Source organism: Scyliorhinus torazame, chromosome 20, assembly GCF_047496885.1.
Source record: "Scyliorhinus torazame isolate Kashiwa2021f chromosome 20, sScyTor2.1, whole genome shotgun sequence".
In the NCBI taxonomy this organism is placed as follows: domain Eukaryota; kingdom Metazoa; phylum Chordata; class Chondrichthyes; order Carcharhiniformes; family Scyliorhinidae; genus Scyliorhinus; species Scyliorhinus torazame.
In genome coordinates this window covers 15301027-15320420 of record NC_092726.1, presented here as the reverse complement: position 1 = coordinate 15320420, position 19394 = coordinate 15301027, and the positions used below count along the sequence as shown (strand labels likewise).

Here is a 19394-nt window from a genome sequence, read left to right as displayed (position 1 = left end):
CCCAAATGACGTTAAATTCATGAGGCGGGTGTTAGGGATAAATAAAGTCAAATATCCCACATGTCTTCTTACTCACCTTATCTACCTGTCCTGTTACCTTCAGGGATCTATAGATTTGCACCCCAAAGTCCTTCTCGTGCTCTATACATCTCAGCGTCCTACCATTTCTTGTGTATTCCCTTGCCTTGTTAGTTCTTCCAAAATGCATCACCTCATACTTTTCAGGGTTAAATTCCATTATGCCCATCTGACCAGCCCTTTAAATATTATCCTGTAATCTAAGGCTCCTCCTCGCTATTTATCACCCCACCAATTTCCATGTCACCTGCGAACATATTGACCATAACCCCGACATTCAAGTCTAGATCATTAATGTACACTACAAACAGCAAGGGACCCAGCACCAATCCCTGTTTTTTCATGCCCTCTCATCGTTCTCCTAGTTTCCTTTTTAAGTACCCTCCTGCACTTTCTACACTCCTCTAAGTCATCCACTGTTTTGAACTGACTATGTCTGCCATATGCCTCCCTTCTTTTCCTTATCCAATCCTGTATGTCCCTTAACATCCAGGATTCTCTGGATTTTTTGAGCCCACCCGTTACCTTTTATGGCAACATGTTGACTTTGTACTCTCTCTATTTCCTTTTTGAATGACTCACACTGCTCAGATATGGATTTTCTTGCAAGTAACCACTCCCAGTCAGAAGGTCAGGTTAGACAGGATCACCTGGATTTTAACCTAAAAACTTTTGAGCAAAGTGGCATTCTGACTCAATTGCCACTCCATCGCAAGTTACGCCTCACAGTTTTGATGGCATCTTTCCAGTGTCCTCTGAGACTGTGGGTGATATGCAGATGACTTAATCTGCTTTCATCTGAAACTGCACATTGTCTCTTGGAATATTCATGACATGAAATTTGATCCCGATGAAACTAAACTTCTCTGAGAAACTCATATGTGGTGAAAACCTAAATTAACCTTTGATCACCACCTTTTCTGTCATTTTACTGAGGAGTATTGTCTCTGGGAATTGGGGAAACAAATCAATCATGGTTCAAATAAATTGATACCGTGTTTTGTTTTTGTGTCGGGGCCATACATTTATACATATGAATTGGAGTAGGGGTTGGCCACTTGAGCCTGCCATTGAATAAGATCATGTTGTACTGATTTTAAGCTCAACACCACATTCCCATCCGCCCCTGATAATCTTTCACCCTTATCAAGAATCTATCCATTCTGCCTTACAAACATTCAAAGACTCATTTTCCACCTTGCGGAAGTAAGTTCCAAAGGATAACTACCTTCTGAGTGAAACAAATTCTTGTCATGAGCAACTGCTTATTTTTAAACAGTGACCCCGGATTCCAGATTCTTCCACTGGGAGGAATTATCTTTTCCATATCCACCCAGTCAGGACCCCTCAGGATCTAATATTTTCAATCAAGTTGCTTTCTTCTCAACTCTAGCAGAAAAATAGCTGAACTTGTCCAACCTATCCTCAGAAGTCAATGCTCTCATTCTTGGTGTGAGTCAAATAAACATTCTCCGAACTGCTTCCAACTCTTTTACATCCTTAAATAAGGAGACCAGTACTGCACAGTACTCCAGATGTGGTCTCATCAAACCCCAGAAAACTGAAGCATAGCCTCCCTACTTTAGTATTCAATTTCCTTCGCAATAAACAACAACATTGCATTGGCTTTCCGAATTATCCGGGAGACGATGGCATAGTGGTATTGTCGCTGGATGAGTAATTCAGAGACCCAGGATAATGATCTGGGGACCCCGTTTTGAATCCCACCACAGCAGATAGTGGAATTTAAATTCAATGAAATATCTGGAATTAAAAGTCTAATGATGATCGAAACCATTTTCAATTGTCGTAAAAATCCATCTGGTTTACAAATGTTCTTTCGCGAAGGAAATCTGCCATCCCTACCCGGTCTGGCCTACATGTGCCTCCATGTGACCCCATGCAATGTGGTTGACTCTTTAGCCACAACAAGCCACTCAGTTGTATTCAACCGCTACCTACACCTCAAGGACTGCAAGGGTCAAGAAGGCAACTAACCACCATCTTCTCTGAAGGGCAACTAGGGATGGTCAATAAATGTTAGCTTAACCAGCAATATCTATGTCCCGCAAATAATTTTTTAAAAAATTACTTGGACACCAGCCTTTGTGATTTATGCACTGGGATAACTAAATCCCTCTGCTCATCCAAGTCATTTATATATATGGTAAAAAGTTGAGACACTAGTACTGATCATTTGTTACAACTTGCCAACCAGAAAATTATCCTTTTATGCCTACTTTCAGGACAGGATTCTCCGGCCCTTTTGCGCTCAAGCGAGAGCAGAATGCAGCCAAGGAATCCCGGGAGACCTCCCAGTGAGCTTTCTGACTCACCTTGCGGGATTCACTGAAATCCTGTGAGATGTCGGAACTCCGCCCCAAATGGGCGTGACCAAATGCCGCTCCCGGAAGTCGGTCGTGAACCTACTTATGACCTACTTGCCCGAGATCCACCGGCCTCCGTCGATTCTCCGGCCTCCGCAGGAAGGCTGCAGCTGGGCACCGATCAGTACTGGTCCACGCACACATGGCCCAGTTGGAACGGCATCTGGGGTGTCTCCCGGGCCATTGGAGACCCCTGGGTGGTCAGGGTAAGTGCAGGGTGGCCCTTGTCCCACTCCCTGGAACAAAAGCACCTTGGCGTTACCAAGCTGGGAGGAGCACTGCCTGTGTGCCAGAGAGGCAGTGCAAGGGTCCCTGAGTGCCAGGGTGGCACTGCCAAGGACCAGGGGACAAGGGGACCCAGACCCATGAAATGAGGGTGGAGGAGGTGTTTGAAGGGTGGGGAGGGCAGTTAAGTAGGGGCCTCTGGGAGATTGGGGGCAGGAGATGATGGTGGAGGTCCTGGGAGAGAGGGGTTTGTGTAAGGGGACTTGGGGGGGGGGCTGAAGAAGGGGGACCCCCAAGGACCCCATAACAGGGTATCCTCATTTCAGGAGTATGGAGTAGTGTCCATGTGTGTGAGGGGGTGACATTGCCCATGGGTGGGTGGGGGGGGGGGGGGTAGGGGACCAACAAGCTCACTTACAGATTGGGGCATCCTTTCAAAATGGCAGCCCGATCTCTGAGTTGAGCTCCCCAGAGCTAACAAAAATTCTAAGTGTAGGCTAAACCGGTGAGAAACTTCCCAGGCCCCAAAAAAGTGACAAACTGTCATTGAATAGCGGTGGGGAACTTACCTCCTTGAAAAACCTGCCACAAACTAGAAATTTTGGGGGAGAATCATGCCCTCAGTTCCCTGTTAGCCAGCCAATCTTCTATCTATGCCAATGTTGTAACCTGCACAAATCCCATTGGGGAGGGACAATTGGTCACCTCATGGAGATATTTTAGTTTATTAACAACTGCATAATACAAAAGAACACAGCTGAATACAAAACAATCAGCAATACACAAAAAATATCCACAAAACACCAAAAACAGAAACCAATGAACAAAGATTATTGTTGTAAACCACCAGCTTTCAAGCCAACATACACCCACCTCCGCCCTTCCCAAACAGTAGCCCTGCATCGGTGGAAAGGTGCCCAAACGGGCAGCGCAGACCACTGGAAAAACACACACCAATGCGATGCATAGCAGAAGAGTGAGAGAGAACACTCATCCCCCCCCTAAGTTCAACCCAAAAAGCAGTGCAATTACAGAAGAGATCAAGACAAAAGAGCACAGAACAGACACAATACAAAAAAGAAAAAAAAAACAACAAACAATCAGACATAGAACATACAACACAGAAGGAGGCCATTCGGCCCATTGAGTCTTCACCGACCCACCTAAGCCCTCACTTCCACCCCATTCCCCAAACCCCGCAACCCAATAACCCCTCCTACCTTTTTGGACATAAGGGCAATTTGGCATGGCCAATCCCCTAACCTGCACATCTTTGGACTGTGGGAGGAAACCGGAGCACCCGGAGGAAACCCACACAGACACGGGGAGAACGTGCAGACTCCGCATAGACAGTAAGCCAAGCCAGGAATCGAATATGGTACCCTGGAGCTGTGAAGCAACTGTGCTACTGTGCTGCCCTGAGGTTTGCTAGAGCTCTTCGGGAGGATTTAATCTATTTTGGCAGGGGGATGAGAACCAGAGCTATGGATCAGAGGATGGGGTAGCTGTTGAACAGGCAGAAATAGCATGCAGTGAGTCTGTAAGGAAGGATAGACAGTTGACCAGGCAAAGTTGCACTCAGTGGCATGGGTTGAAATGTGTCTCTTTCAATGCAAGGACTGTCAGGAATAAGGGAGATGAACATAGAGCATGGATCAGCACTTGGAACTACGATGTTGTGGCCATTACGGAGACATGGATTTCACAGGGGCAGGAATGGTTGTTAGATGTTCCGGGGTTTAGATGTTTTAAGAAGAATAGGGAGGGAGGTAAAAGAGGAGGGGGAGTGGCACTGTTAATTAGGGATTGCACCACAGCTGCAGAAATGGAGGTAGTTGAGGAGGGTTTGTCTACTGAGTCAGTATGGGTGGAAGGCAGAAACAAGAAAGGAGCAGTCACTTTATTGGGAGTTTACTACAGACCCCCCAATAGCAGCAGAGAGATGGAGGAACAGATTGGGCAGCAGCTCTTGGAAAGGTGCAGGAGTAACAGAGTTGTTGTCATGGGTGACTTCAACTTCCCTAATATTGACTGGAACCTTCTTACTGCAAATGGTTTGGATGGAGCAGATTGTGTCAGGTGTGTACAGGAAGGATTCCTGACTCAATATGTAGATAGGCCGACTAGTGGGGAGGCCATATTGGGATTTGGTGCTTGGCAATGAACCAGGCCAGGTGTCAGATGTCTCAGTGGGAGAGTATTTTGGTGATAGTGACCACAACTCCTTGACCTTTACCATACTCATGGAGAGGGATAGGAACAGACAGTATGGGAAGGTATTTAATTGGGGGAGGGGAAATTATACTGCTATTAGACAGGAGCTGAGGAGCATAAAGTGGGAACATTTGATCTTGGGGAAATGCACAACAGTAATGTGGGGGTTATTTAAGGAGCACTTGCTGCGAGTGCTGGATAGTTTGTCCCACAGAGACATGGAAGGAATGGTAAGGTGAGGGAGCCTTGGATGACAAGAGAAGTGGAGCTTCTAGTCAAGAGGAAGGAAGCTTACGTAAGGTTGAGGAAGCAAGGATCTGGCACGGCTCCAGAGGGTTACATGGTAGCCAGGAAGGAACTCAAAAATGGACTTGGGAGAGCTAGAAGGGGGCATGAAAAAGCCTTGGCGGGAAGGATTAGGAAAAACTCCAAGGCGTTCTACACTTCTGTGAGAAATAAGAGGATGATCAGAGGGAGAGTAGGGCCGATCAGGGATAGTGGAGGGAACTTGTGCCTGGAGTCTGAGGAGATAGGGGAGGCCCAAAATGAATATTTTGCTTCAGTATTCACTAGAGAGAGGGACCTTGTTGCTCATCAGAACAGCGTGAACCAGGTTAATAGACTCAAACAGGTTGATATTAAGGAGGATGTGCTGGAAATTTTGAAAAGCATCAGGATAGATAAGTCCCCTGGGCCTGACGAGATATACCAAGGTTACTACGGGAAGCGAGGGAGGAGATTGCTGCGCCGTTGGCAATGATCTTTGCATCCTTACTCTCCACTGGAGTAGTACCGGATGATTGGAGGGAGGCGAATGTTGTATCCCCCGTTCAAGAAAGGGAATAGGGAAATCCCTGGGAATTACCGACCAGTTAGTCTTGCATCTGTGGTGAGCAAAATATTGGAAAGGATTCTGAGAGATAGGATTTATGATTATTTAGAAAAACATGGTTTGATTAAAGATAGCCAGCAAGGCTTTGTGAGGGGCAGGTCATGCCTCACAAGCCTCATTAAATTCTTTGAGGATGTGACAAGACCCATTGATGAAGGTCGGGCAGTGGATGTGGTGTATATAGAACATAGAACATACAGTGCAGAAGGAGTCTGCACGACCCACTTAAGCCCTCACATCCACCCTATTCCCGTAACCCAATAACCCCTCCTAACCTTTTGGACACTAAGGACAATTTAGCATGGCCAATCCACCTAACCTGCACGTCTTTGGACTGTGGGAGGAAACCGGAGCACCCGGAGGAAACCCACGCAGATACGGGGGGAACATGCAGACTCCGGACAGACAGTGACCCAGCGGGGAATGAAGTTGGGACCCTGGTGCTGTGAAGCCACAGTGCTAGCCACTTGTGCTACCCAAATATGGATTTCAGTAAGACATTTGATAAGGTTCCCCATGGTAGGCTCATTCAGAAAGTTAGGGGGCATAGGACCAGGGAAATTTGGCTGTCTGGATACAGAATTGGCTGGCCGAAAGAAGGCAGCGAGTGGTAGCGGATGGAAAGTATTCCGCCTGGAGGTCGGAGACCAGTGGTGTACCGCAGGGTTCTGTTCTGGGACCTCTTTCTTTGTGGTTTATATATATGTCTTGGATGAGGAAGTGGAAGGGTGGGTTAGTAAGTTTGGCGATAACAGAAAGGTTGGTGGAGTTGTAGATAGTGTTGAGGGCTATTGCAGGTTACAACAGGACATTGACAAGATGCAGAGCTGGGCTGAGAAGTGGCAGATGGAGTTCAACCTAGATAAATATGAAGTGATTCATTTTGGAAAGTCAAATTTGAATGCTGAATACAGGGTTAAAGGCAGGATTCTTGGAAATGTGGAGAAACAGAGAGATCTTGGGGTCTACATACATAGATCCCTCAAAGTTGCCACCCAGGTTGATAAGAAGGAATATGGTGTGTTGGTTTTCATTAACAGGGCAATTGAGTTTAAGAGCCTCGAGGTTTTGCTGCAGCTTTACAAAGACCTGGTTAGACCACACTTGGAATATTGTGTCCAGTTCTGGTCGCCTCAGTACAGGAAATTTGTGAATGCTTTGGAGAGGGAACAGAGGAGATTTACCAGGATGCTGCCTGGACTGGAGGGCATGTCTTATGAAGAAAGGTTGAGGGAGCTAGGGCTTTTTCACTGGAGTGAAGAAGAAAGAGAGGTGAATTGATAGAGGTGTACAAGGTAATGAGTGGATAGCCAGAGACTTTTCCCCAGGGTGGAAATGGCTGTGATGAGGAGACATAATTTTAAAGTGATTGGAGGAAGGTATAGGGGAGATGTCAGAGGTAGGTTCTTTACACAGAGAGTGGTGGGCGCGTGGAATGCACTGCCAGCAGAGGTGGTGGAGTCAGAGTCATTAGGCACATTTAAGCGACTCTTAGACAGGCACATGGACAGCAGGAAATTGAAGGAGTGTAGATTATTAGGTTGATCTTAGTTTGGGATAAATGGTCGGCACAACATCGTGGGCCGAAGGGCCTGAACTGTTGTATGTTCTATTATACTGGGTCAGGCACACTAATGATATGCGGACAGCGTTTATTGTACATGTGGAGTAGAACACATTGACGCCGTTGTCAAGGCACCGGAACATGGGTGCCGGTCATGATTTTGGCTTTGTGACTGATTCTCCGCCCAATTAGCTTTCCCGATTTCAGAGTCGGCCATCGGAGAATCCCACCCCATCAGTTTTTATATTTCTAGATAGCTGTCTCGCATATGCTAATTTTTCCCTTCTTATTAATCTTTTAGTCCTACTCTGCTGCTTTTTATATTCTGCCCAATCTTCTGGTCTGCCAACCAATTATATGACATTTCTTTACGTTTAATACTATCCTAAATGTTTTAAATTAACTATGGATGGTGGGTCCTCTCCTTGGAATTTGTCTTTCATGTTAGAAAGTGTCGATTCTGCATCGTCTGAAATAATCCCTTAAATGTCTGCCACTGCATCGCTATTGAACGACTTTACCAGTTCACTTCAGCTAGCCCTGCTTTCATGCCCTCATAATTGCCCTTTTTTAAGTTCAAAATATGAGTGTAAAATTCAATCACATTATGATTGCTGCTACCTCGGGCTCCTTCACTGTGAGGTTATTGTGTATAAGTAGATTAAAATCCCCCATGATAATCACAGCACATTTTGAACAAGCTCCCACTCTTTCTTCCTTGATAGCCTATCCTGCAGTGTGGTTACTGTTAGGGGGCTTGCAGACCACTCCCACAAGAGACTTCTTACCTTTCTCATCTCTATCTGTTGTAACCCACACGTGACCTGCAGTGTTAGAGAAATTAGCCTCCCCTGAGTCTCATTGAGTACGAGCTCCCCTGCTCAGGAGCAGGATAAAAGACTTTCGGTGCAATTCTCCGAAAAAATTAATAAGTGTGGTATACCGCGAGCGGGAATTGCAGCAAGGCCGGCAACGCAATTCAACGCTAATTGGCCCAGACCGTTGGAGGGGTGCCGGACTTAAGAATCTTCACACCCCCGACAGGTGACTGAGCTGGCTGAGGACAGATCGGACAGCTATGTGGAGGCTGGCGGATGCCACAGAGGTGAGGAACCACTGGGTTCCACCCGGAGGACCTGTCAAACCTAAGTTGTTATTGCCTTATTGACTGACCCATCCCTCACACTGACCACATGCTAATTCTTCCCCAGGTCCTCCAGTAGATGGCGTAGGCCCATCCTGGTCTCCCTCTCCTGACTCCGAGGTGAACACCTCAGAGGAGAGCTCCGAGGATGCAACAATTAAAGTTGCGGCACAGCTGTCATCCCCACCCTGCATCAGCACAGATACATGCACCTCGTTGAGACATGTTAGTGGACAGGCTTCGGGGGCACAATCTGGTGAGCACCACATTGCTGATAATGCACACCAGGTGGAGGCATTGGCTATAATAGCAAGCTTTTAAATGGCAGCGCTGGGATTAAATCAGTGTTGCACACTGATTGATGTCACAATGAGCCTACTTTGTACATTTCATTGTATGCCTGTATTGCCTCCACAAACAACCTCATGAAGATTGCTTCCATCCTACAGTGCTCCAGATATGTGTGTATGCACACCTCCTGCCATAATTACATGTACAGCATTTCGCAGCCACAGTTTAGAGATTACGGGTGAAGAAAATGATCCCATGTCAGATGATTAACTTCTTCTTGCATCTTGTCCAAGACTAGAAAAAAGGCTCCACTAACATGGGGTGAGCAACTCGTGTTTTGGGGTCACTTATTTATACAGAGCTGAGAATTGTTTGGGTAAAAGTTGAGTTTGTAACCAAAGAGGCACTTGAGCTTTTTGAAGAAAGTTTTAGCAATGAAGAAAGATTGGGAACTCTGTTTTGGAGACAATAAGCCAAGAATATCAGTCAGTAAAAGGCTGAGGCCATCAAAGGTGAGAGATGGTCGTTGGCTGGACTTAACATGAGCAGAAGTGAAGACGAGAATAGCAGATGGAGTATGCAATGGAGGGGAACAAATGTGCAGTCATACAAACATTAGGGTAACGAAAGGAAAGAACTGAGCACAAGAATGAATAAACAGCCATTTAAGAGGGTAGGACAAGGGGTTAAAGGATATATGTCTTGGGTTCAGGGTCGTGGGGAAATTAAGAATTAAAAATTTTATAGGGTTGGGGATTTTCTGAAATAAGTCGTAGAAGATTGAATAAATGTGGCTCTGAAATGTTAACGTAAGTCGACATGAGCATGAGTACCAACATGAGAGGATCATGTGGGAATATCAGAAGGATCCATTACTTTATGGATAGTCATTGGGTGAATGTTTTCTTTGCTTGCAGGTTGGCAATGAATTGGCAATATTGGTGCCTTTCTTCATAAGTGTCTGCATCTATATGATCATCGATCTTACATTCTCTGTACCATTTTGGATGAAGGGATTAACAAAAATCTTGCCAATCATCTCTTTGTGCATGTTCGTCGTGCACAATGAAAAAACGTTTTCATATGGTCATCACAGTCTTCGAAAACTACTCATGGGCCTCATTCTTTCGGCAGTGGGTGATGTGCTTCTGCTCACAGACGATAATAAGCTTTTCATTGTCGGTAAGCAGAATATTTTGCAATTAGATCTTGATGCAGATTAGAATAAGCATATGAACACAATAAAATGTTTTTATCATTGCCTCGTAGCTAGCAATTGTTCATCTAGAATCCAAGGCAATTTGTCTCACATTCACTTGGCAATCTCAAACCATGATAAGGATATTGATGGAGCACCACTTTTAAAATTCTATTACTCTGCAGGAAGAAAATTGGCACTAACTCTATGCATCCAAAAGGAGTGGAAATCTTATCTGCTGATTACAGTGATGTAAACAGTGTCCAGTTATGGTTTATATGAAGAGATGCAGCAATTATAAGTGTGAAATGTAGAGAAAAACTTGAAATAATCAAAGAATGTCATATTCAGATCAGTCACTTTGAACCAAAGCTCGAAACACAAACATCCAATTTCAATAGCTCCACTGAGTTGTGCCACAGCCAAACATTTGTGGCAGATCCTGTCAAATCTGGAATGGTTCTTTTTCTTTCAAATCTCCCCTTGTCTAAAGGTGTTCAGTATTTCTGGGTGCAATTTCATTGGAGGAGTATGCAGTCCAGTACCTCACACACGGGGACATTTTGTAAAACTAAAAAATGAGTAATAATAATCTTTATTAGTGACACAAGTAAGCTTACATTAACATTGCAATGAAGTTACTGTGAAGATACTTTAGGCGCTGCACTCTGGCATCTGTTCGGGTATACAGAGGGAGAATTCAGAATGTCCAATTCACCTAACAAGCACATTTTTCGGGACTTGTGGGAAGAAACCGGAGCACCCGGAGTAAACTCACACAGACACGGGGAGAATGTGCAGACTCCGCACAGACAGTGACCCAAGCCGGGAATCGAACCCGGGACCCTGGCGCTGTGAGGGTATCACCCATGAGTCTGATCCTATTTTCACTTGGTGATGACACACCCAAACAGGCAGGTGTCCGGGTAAAGAAGCAGGAACCCTGGCCCATTCTCCTTTCTTTATCCAAGCGAAGGCTAATTGTGGTAGTCTTGCTGCTGCCTTGTTTTTATCTTTCTGCTTTAAATTGTTGTTTCTTTAATCAAATGATCCATTTGTGGAGTCCGGATCATTAATTTTCATCAACATTTATTGAGACCAGAAGACCACAAGACCATAAGATATAGGAGCAGAATTAGGTCACTCAGCCCATCGAGTTTGCTCCACCATTCAATTGTGGCTGATATTTTTCTCATCCCCATTCCCCTGCCTTCTCCCCATAACCCCTGATCCCTTTATTGATCAAAAACCTATCTATCTCTGTCTTAAAGACACTCAGTGATTTGGCCTCCACAGCCTTCTGCGGCAAAGAGTACCACAGATTCACCACCCTCTGGCTGAAGAAATTCCTCCTCATCTGTTTTAAAGGATCATTCCTTCAGTCTAAGGCTATGCCCTCTGGTCCTAGTTTTTCCTACAAATGGAAACATCCTCCCCATGTCCACTCTATCCAGGCCTCGCAGTATCCTGTAAGTTTGAATAAGATCTCCCCTCATCCTTCTAAACTCCAATGAGTACAGCCCCAGAGCTCTCAACCGTTCCTCATACGACAAGCTGTTCATTCCAGGGATCATTCTTGTGAACCTCCTCTGAACCCTTTCGAAGGCCATCACATCCTTCCCTAGATAGAGGGCCCAAAACTGCTCACAATATTCTAAATGGGGTCTGACCAGAGCCTTTTTCCAGCCTCAGAAGCACATCCCTGGTCTTGTATTCTAGCCGTCGCGACATGAAGGCCACAGTTGCATTTGCCTTCCTAACTGCCAACAGAACCTGCACATTAACCTTAAGAGAAAACTTGAACAAGGACTCCCAAGTCCCTTTGTGCTTCTGATTTCCTAAGCATTTCCACATTTCGAAAATAATCTATGCCTCCATTCCTCCTTCCAAAGTGCATAACCTCACATTGTATTCCATCTGCCACTTCTTTGCCCACTCTCCTAGCTGTCCAAGTCCATCTGCAGCCCCCCTGCTTCCTCAATACTACTTGTCCCTCTGCAGATCTTTGTATCATCTGCAAACTTCAGTTCCTTCTTCCAGGTCATCAATGTATATTGTGAAAAGTTGTGGTCCCAGCACAGACCCCTGAGGCTCACCACTAGTCACCGGCTGCCATCCTGAAAAAGACTATTTTATCCCCACTCTCTGCCTTCTGCTCATCAGCCAATCCTCTATCCATGTCAGGATCTTACCCTTAACAGCACGGGCTCTTAACTTATTTAACAGTCTCCTGTGCGGCACCTTGTCAAAGGCCTTCTGGAAATCACGTCCACTGGTTCTCCTTTGTCTAACTTCATTGTTACCTCCTCAAATAACTCAAACAGATTAGTCAGAAATGACTTACCCTTGACGAGGCCATGCTGACTCAGCCCTATTTTATCATTCACAAATTGTGTTCAACCAGTTTGATGTGATAACAGGCAAGGTTTGTGATGGGAATGTGGTTGATATGGTCAATATCAGTAGTGGGCAACCTGCGGCCCACAAGACATTTTGTTGACCGTTGCCACATAACGCTCATTTCTGTCCATGTAGTTTTTACTACCAGTATGACTGAAGTGATCGCATATAAAGAGAAGTGAAGTACATACTGATTGCTCATAACATTGATTGTGAGAGCCGTGTGCTCCCTCTGCGACCAAAGTATAAATATTTAGTTTATTTATTCCATTTGAAGTTGACGATAGTTCTATTAAGGATTTTCTATAACTCGTCATGGCGTGTATTAAATTTATTTAATTTTATACATGGGGTCATGGTTGGTCAACAAGCCTGATTTCAATCCTGCGGCCCACTGAGATGAAGGTGGGCCACTAATACGACCCACTCACTCGCGTAGCTTGCCTATCACTGGTCCATATGGATTTCTAAAAGCATTTTAAGAATACAGTCCATTTAATAATCCACACCATGGACCAAAATGGGAAGTAACAACATTCATACAAAGTTCAATGAGTGGCAAGAAACAGAGTTGCCTTTCAGACTGGAGGAAGGGACACCACGGAATTCGCCAGGGGTCTGTACTCGGACCACAACTTTGTTTCGCACATAAATTAATGACTTATATTGATGGTGCACAGGGCACAATTTCAAAATTTACTGCTGACAGAATACTTGGAAGCATTGTGAACTGTGAGGAGGATAATAATGGACTTCAAGAAGACATCGACAGGCTCGTAGAATGGGCACAATTTTTGAAATTGAATTCAGAGAAGTGTGAAGTGATACATTTTGGTAGGAAGAACAAGAGTACAATTCTAAAATGGGTGCAGGAACAGAAAGACCTGAGTGTGTAAATCCTTGAAGGTGGCAGGGCAGGTTGAGAAAGTAGTTAAAAAGGCATAAAGCATCTTGGGATTTATGAAGAGAGGCATATAGAGCGTAAAAGGAAGGAAGTTATGAGAAATCTTTATAAAAGACTAGTTCAGCCTCAACTGGATTGCACACTTCAGGAAGGATGTGAAGACTTAAGAGAGGGTGCAGAAAAGATTTATGAGAATGGCTTCAGGGATAAGGGACTTCAGGTTGGACAGATTGGAGGAACTCGGACTGTTCTTCTTGGGGTAGAGCAGATTTAGAGAAAATGCGATAGAGGTGCATCAAGAGTGATCTGGACAGAGTCAATAGGGATAAACTATTCATATTGGCAAAGTGTGGAGAATCAGAGGTCACAGATTCTAGGTAATTAACTAAAGAACCAAAGGCAACATGTGGGAAAATATTTTTATGAAAGGGTGGTGGAGGCAGATTCAGTCTGACTTTTAAAAAGGAATTGGATAAGCACCCAAAGAGAGAAAAAATTGCAGGGTTACGGAGAAGTAGGACCAACTAAATTTCTCTTGCAGACAGCTGGCACAGGTTCAACTAGTCGAGAGAGCCTCCGACTAAATAGCTGCCCCCATTCTATTATTCTGTTGTAAAACAACAAAAATTTGCATTGTTATAGTATTTTCAGCATAAAGCATTGTTCCAAGACAGTTTAAATTCAGTTCTGTTTTACACTATTCATAAATTAGAGGGGCGTAAGAGTTACTAAATTCATTTCTTTTTAATTTCAGGTGGAGCCATGTTTGCTTTTGCCCACTGTTTCTACATATCGGCCTTTGGCTTCAAGCCTCTGAATCTCCGGGCAGGAGGTTTGATGGCCTCTGTAGTCGTGCTGGGTTTGATCTTTCTCAGCAAATATTGCAAGGTGTTGCAGATGCTACTGCTCTGCTGTTACGCCACCTTGATTGGGGTCATGGCCTGGAGAGCAAATGCTGAAGCGCTGTTCTGTCGCCAAAGGACAGCAACCAAGATGACTGGTGCAATTGGAGCTGTGCTTTTTATTGTATCTGACTTCACTGTGGCTACAAACCAGCTATGTTTTCCTGTGCCACATGACCAGTTCATTGTCATGACCACCTACTATCTGGCACAACTGTTTATTACCCTTGGTATTGTAAGAGATAACAAAAGAAAGGGCGACTAGATTTAACTGTGCAATGAAGATTGTTTGATATTGCAATTTTAATTAAATTTCAAATGTTTTTCAATGTAATCAATATAGATATACAGTATCAATCCAATTGCCCAGTTTGTAAAAGCAAAGTATTGGAAATCTGAAATAAAAACAGAAAATTCTGTAACAGCTCTGGCAGCATCTGTAATAAGACAAACAGAGTTAATGGGCGGAATTTTAGAAAAATTGTACAGAGCGCCAAATCAGGTGAGAAAAGCAGTGTGAAACTCGCTGGTTTTACAGATGACTTTTCTGGCCAGATCAAATGTCACTCTGTACAACTTCAAAATGCTGGCAAGGATTATCCAGCCAGCAGTGAGGGGGAAGAGGCCTAAACTCCGCCCCAACCAACCCCTATCAGACATCGGACCCCAGCAGACAAGGAGAATACCCCAATCCTCCTGCACAGAGGGGCGACCTCTCCCCCACCACTCAATGATTGGATTAGCCCCCCCTGCCCTCACTACTGCAGGCATCAGGATGACCCAAACCTCCCCTCTCCCCATTCTTTTCAGCAGCGGGATACCTTCCCCCCGCATTCAAAGCCTCCACCACTGCAACCGCTATGCAGACACAACCCCATCGTCACTCCACCATAGTCGGCCACCTCCACATAATGGGAACTCCCCGGACAACACGGTGGGGCAGTAGTCAGCACTGCTGCCTCACGGCGCCAAGGTCCCAGGTACGATCCCACCTCTGGGTCACTGTCCGTATGGAGTTTGCACATTCTCCCGGTGTTTGCATGGGTTTCGCCCCCACAACCCAAAGATGTGCAGGGTAGGTGGATTGGCCACGCTAAATTACCCCTTAATTGGAAAAAATGAATTGGGTACTCTCAATTTCTAAAAAGAAATAATGAGAACTCCCCCAATGGTATGCCCTAGAGGCTCCACCCTGGCCCCAGTCTTGCCAGGCTGAAACAACCAGGTTGGCAGTGCCAAGGGGTTGTGCTAGGACACTGTTCATCCATGTCCCTCACCATCCAGAAATTATACTCACCTGCAAGTCAGTCGGGGGTGGAGAACATCTGTCAACCCCAGAATCAATGGTGTTCAGCTGTTTTGGAATATTAAAATGTAATTAAAATCATGTTATTCAGGTTCACGCTCTCATTGGGCATGAACCCAGTTAGGTCATTGAGGATAGGTGGGGAAGATCTCAAACTGAAATTTCGCCATCGCAAATCCCATTTTGGCCTTTCATGAGACTGAGTGGCCATAACAGGATTTGCGCCCGCGGCCAACGAGCCCATTGTTTCAAGTCCATATGAATTTTCTTCAGAGCTGAAGAAGGGCTGAAGTTATAAGTTGCAGAACGTGTTAATACCAAAACAAGAGTCACCACTTTATGAAAGCAAAACAATTTACAGATGACTCTGTGGGGAATGGGGTCAGGAAAAAAATCTAAATTGAAGTGAGATTTCATCAAAACACATTTGTGGTCTGAACTCTCTCTTCCATTTGAATTTTCCCCCAAACGCCTCCATCATAAGGCCATCTGAAAGTTGTTTTGACTTCACAGAGCCAACCTTTGTTCTGTTATTCCTTACCTTCTACCATTATCAGCACATTCTTTAGTCTTTAACATTACCATTAAAACTCACTTTGCATGGGATTTCATGGCTGTTGATGCCACTGGGAAAATTTGGTCTAACGACGGCACATGGGTTTCCTGCGGCCAGGGGTGCTGTCAACAGGAAATTCCTTTGACAACGCCGAGCACCATATGGCAAGAGCCTCCCATGGGGTTTCTGCCAACCCTGGCGGTTCCCCATGGTCCGCACCATCGTGTCGACACCCTCGGCGATGCTCCTCAGTGACTGGGCCATATCATATATAATTTACAGTGCAGAAGGAGGCCATTCGGCCCATCGAGTCTGCACTGGCTCTTGGAAAGAGCACCCTACCCAAGGGCAACACCTCCACTCTATCCCCATAACGCAGTAAACCCACCCAACACTAAGGGCGATTTTGGACACTAAGGGCAATTTATCATGGCCAATCCACCTAACCTGCACATCTTTGGACTGTGGGAGGAAACCGGAGCACCCGGAGAAAACCCACGCACACACGCAAACACACAGTGACCCAAGCCGGAATCGAACCTGGGACCCTGGAGCTGTGAAGCAATTGTGCTATCCACAAGTGCTGCCCCTACTCATGCTCTGCAGCGCCTCGACAATGCCCACCTGCGACTGGGACAAGCTCCACAGTGCCTCGGCCAATCCCATCTGAGAGTAGGGCTCGAACCAGCTGACCCTCCGCACCAAGGTGAACACCTGTGCCCTATGGGTACCGAACGGGAGGATGGGGCACCGGGTGCCAACTCAGACCCATCCTATGGAGTGGCAACGGTAGCCACCAGCTCCCCTGAGTTCCACCCCTCTGAGGCCACATCTCACAGCCAGCACACGGGACAGGGTGACACAGCTGTGCATGTGCTGCCAACAACTGAGCAGGGGCCCTCCAGCTCCAGAGCCCCTAGAGTATGCCTGCCAGGGGCATCAAAGGCCACAGGAGAGGTAAACAGCTGGCTGCCTCCACCTCAAATGTGCATCCTGGAGACACAACTAGACATGGCACTAGAGGCTAAGAAGGCAAGGCACATTGAAGATCACTGAGGGCACAGGGGGATGGGGTGGGGGCAGCCAGGTAGGGGTGAGGGGGGATAGAGGGTGACACCATCGTGAGAGTGGGGAATTGTTACACACAATAAACATCCTTGTGCACAATGAGTATGATGCTTCTGTCACTTTCTTCCGCAATGTGGGCCGACCTCCGAATCCTTGGTCCATCTCTCCATGCACTTCCCCCCCTCCCCGTGATATTCACTCACCCTCCGGCTGTAGACATGTCCCCGGAGCTGTGTCCCATCCCATGGGTGTTCAGATGCTAGCTGCTGAGTATGTGGTGTTGCCTCCCAGTATTCACGCACAGTGTGCATGCATCAAGGTGTGATTGGGATGCTAGGCAATGACTCCCACATGCTACATGGCCCGCCTACCCACAGGAATTCACTTGGGTTGTGTAAAGTGCTCATAGATACATAGAAGACAGGAGCAGCAGGAGGCCTTTTGGCCCTTCGAGCCTGCTCCGCCATTCATCACGATCATGGCTGATCATCCAACTCGATAGCCTAATCCTGCTTTCTCCCCATAACCTTTGATCCCATTCTCCCCAAGTGCTATATCCAGCCGCCTCTTGAATATATTCAAAGTTTTAGCATCAACTACTTCCTGTGGCAATGAATTCCACAGGCTCACCACTCTTTGGGTGAAGAAATGTCTCCTCATCTCTTTCCAAAATGGTTTACCCTGAATCCTCAGACTGTGACCCCTGGTTCTGGACACACCCATCATTGGTAACATCTTCCCCGCATCTATTCTGTCTAGTCCCGTTAGAATTTTATAAGTCTCTGTGAGACCCCCCTCATTCTTCTGAACTCCAACGCGAACAATCCCAACCTCGTCAATCTATCTTTATATGACAGTCCCGCCATCCCTGGAATCAGTCTGGTAAACCTTTGCTGCACTACTCGAGAGCAAGAACATCCTTACTCAGAGAAGGAGATGAAAACTGCACACAATACTCCAGGTGTGGCCTCACCAGGGCCCTGTACAATTGCAGCAACACATCCCTACTTCTATACTCGAAACCTCTCGCAATGAAGGCCAACATACCATTAGTCTTCTTTACCGTCTGCGGCACCTGCATGCTTACCTACAGCGAATGGTGCACAAGGACACCCAGGTCCTGCTGCACACTCCTCTCTCCCAATTTACAACCATTCAGATAGTAATCTGCCTTCCTGTTTTTGCTTCCAAAGTGAATAACCTCACACTTATCCAAATTATACTGCATCTGCCATATTTTTGCCCACTCGCCCAACCTGTCCAGATCATGCTGCAGGATCTCTGCATCCTCGTCACAATTCACCCTCCCACCTAACTTGGTATCATCTGCAAATTTTGAGATGTTACATTTTGTTCCCTCATCCAAATCATTAATATATATTGTGAATAGCTGGGGTCCCAGCACCGATCCCTGTGGTACTCCACTAGTTACTGCCTGCCAATTTGAAAAGGACCCATTAATCCCTACTCCTTGTTTCCTCTCTGCCAACCAGTTTTCTATCCACCTCAATACATTTCCCCCAATCCCATGCGCTTTAATTTTGCACAATAATCTCTTATGCAGTACTTTGTAGAACACCTTTTGAAAGTCCAAATATACCACATCGACTGGCTCACCCTTGTTAACTGTACTGGTTGCATCTTCAAAGAATTCCAACAAATTTGTCCAGCATGATTTTCCCTTCATAAATCCATGCTGACTCTGACTGATCCTGCCACTGCCTTCTAAATGTTCCGCTATAAAGTCCTTGATGTGGTTCCTCCACATATTGGTCAAGAAAACCATCCCGTATACACTCCAGGAATTCCTCCTCTACGGCATTGTGGCTAATTTGATTTGCCCAATCTATGTGAAGATTAAAATTACCCATGATCACCGATATTCCCTTGTTACATGCATCTCTAATTTCTTGTTTAATGCCATTCCCAACCTCACCACTGCAGTTTGGGGGTCTATATATGACACCCACTAATGTTTTTTGTCCCTTGGTATTTCTCAACTCTACCTATAGATTCCACATTGTCAGAGCTAATATCCTTTCTCACTACTGTGTTAATTTCCTCCTTGACCAGTAGTGCCGTGTCACCACCTTTTATTTTATGCCTGTCTTTCCTAACTACTGAAAACCCTGAGATATTCAGTTCCCATCCCTGTTCACCCTGCAGCCATGTCTCCGTAATCCCAATTATATCATACTCATTTATATCTATCTGCCTGATTAGTTCATCCACTTTATTGCGAATGCTCAGTGCATTAAGGCTCAC

At 45.6% G+C, this 19394-nt stretch overlaps 1 protein-coding gene across 1 annotated transcript in view; it reads left to right on the top strand.

Annotated features, from left to right (window-relative positions):
- The window catches only part of LOC140396903 (uncharacterized), a 117290-nt gene extending 102667 nt beyond the window's left edge, over window positions 1–14623 (top strand). The window contains exons 16-17 of the mRNA XM_072485757.1: window positions 9713–9977; window positions 14052–14623. Coding sequence (XP_072341858.1) covers window positions 9713–9977; window positions 14052–14464 — 678 coding nt within the window. The 3' untranslated portion in view covers window positions 14465–14623. The remainder of the gene's footprint in view (window positions 1–9712; window positions 9978–14051) is intronic.
- Window positions 14624–19394: the final 4771 nt, after the last annotated feature.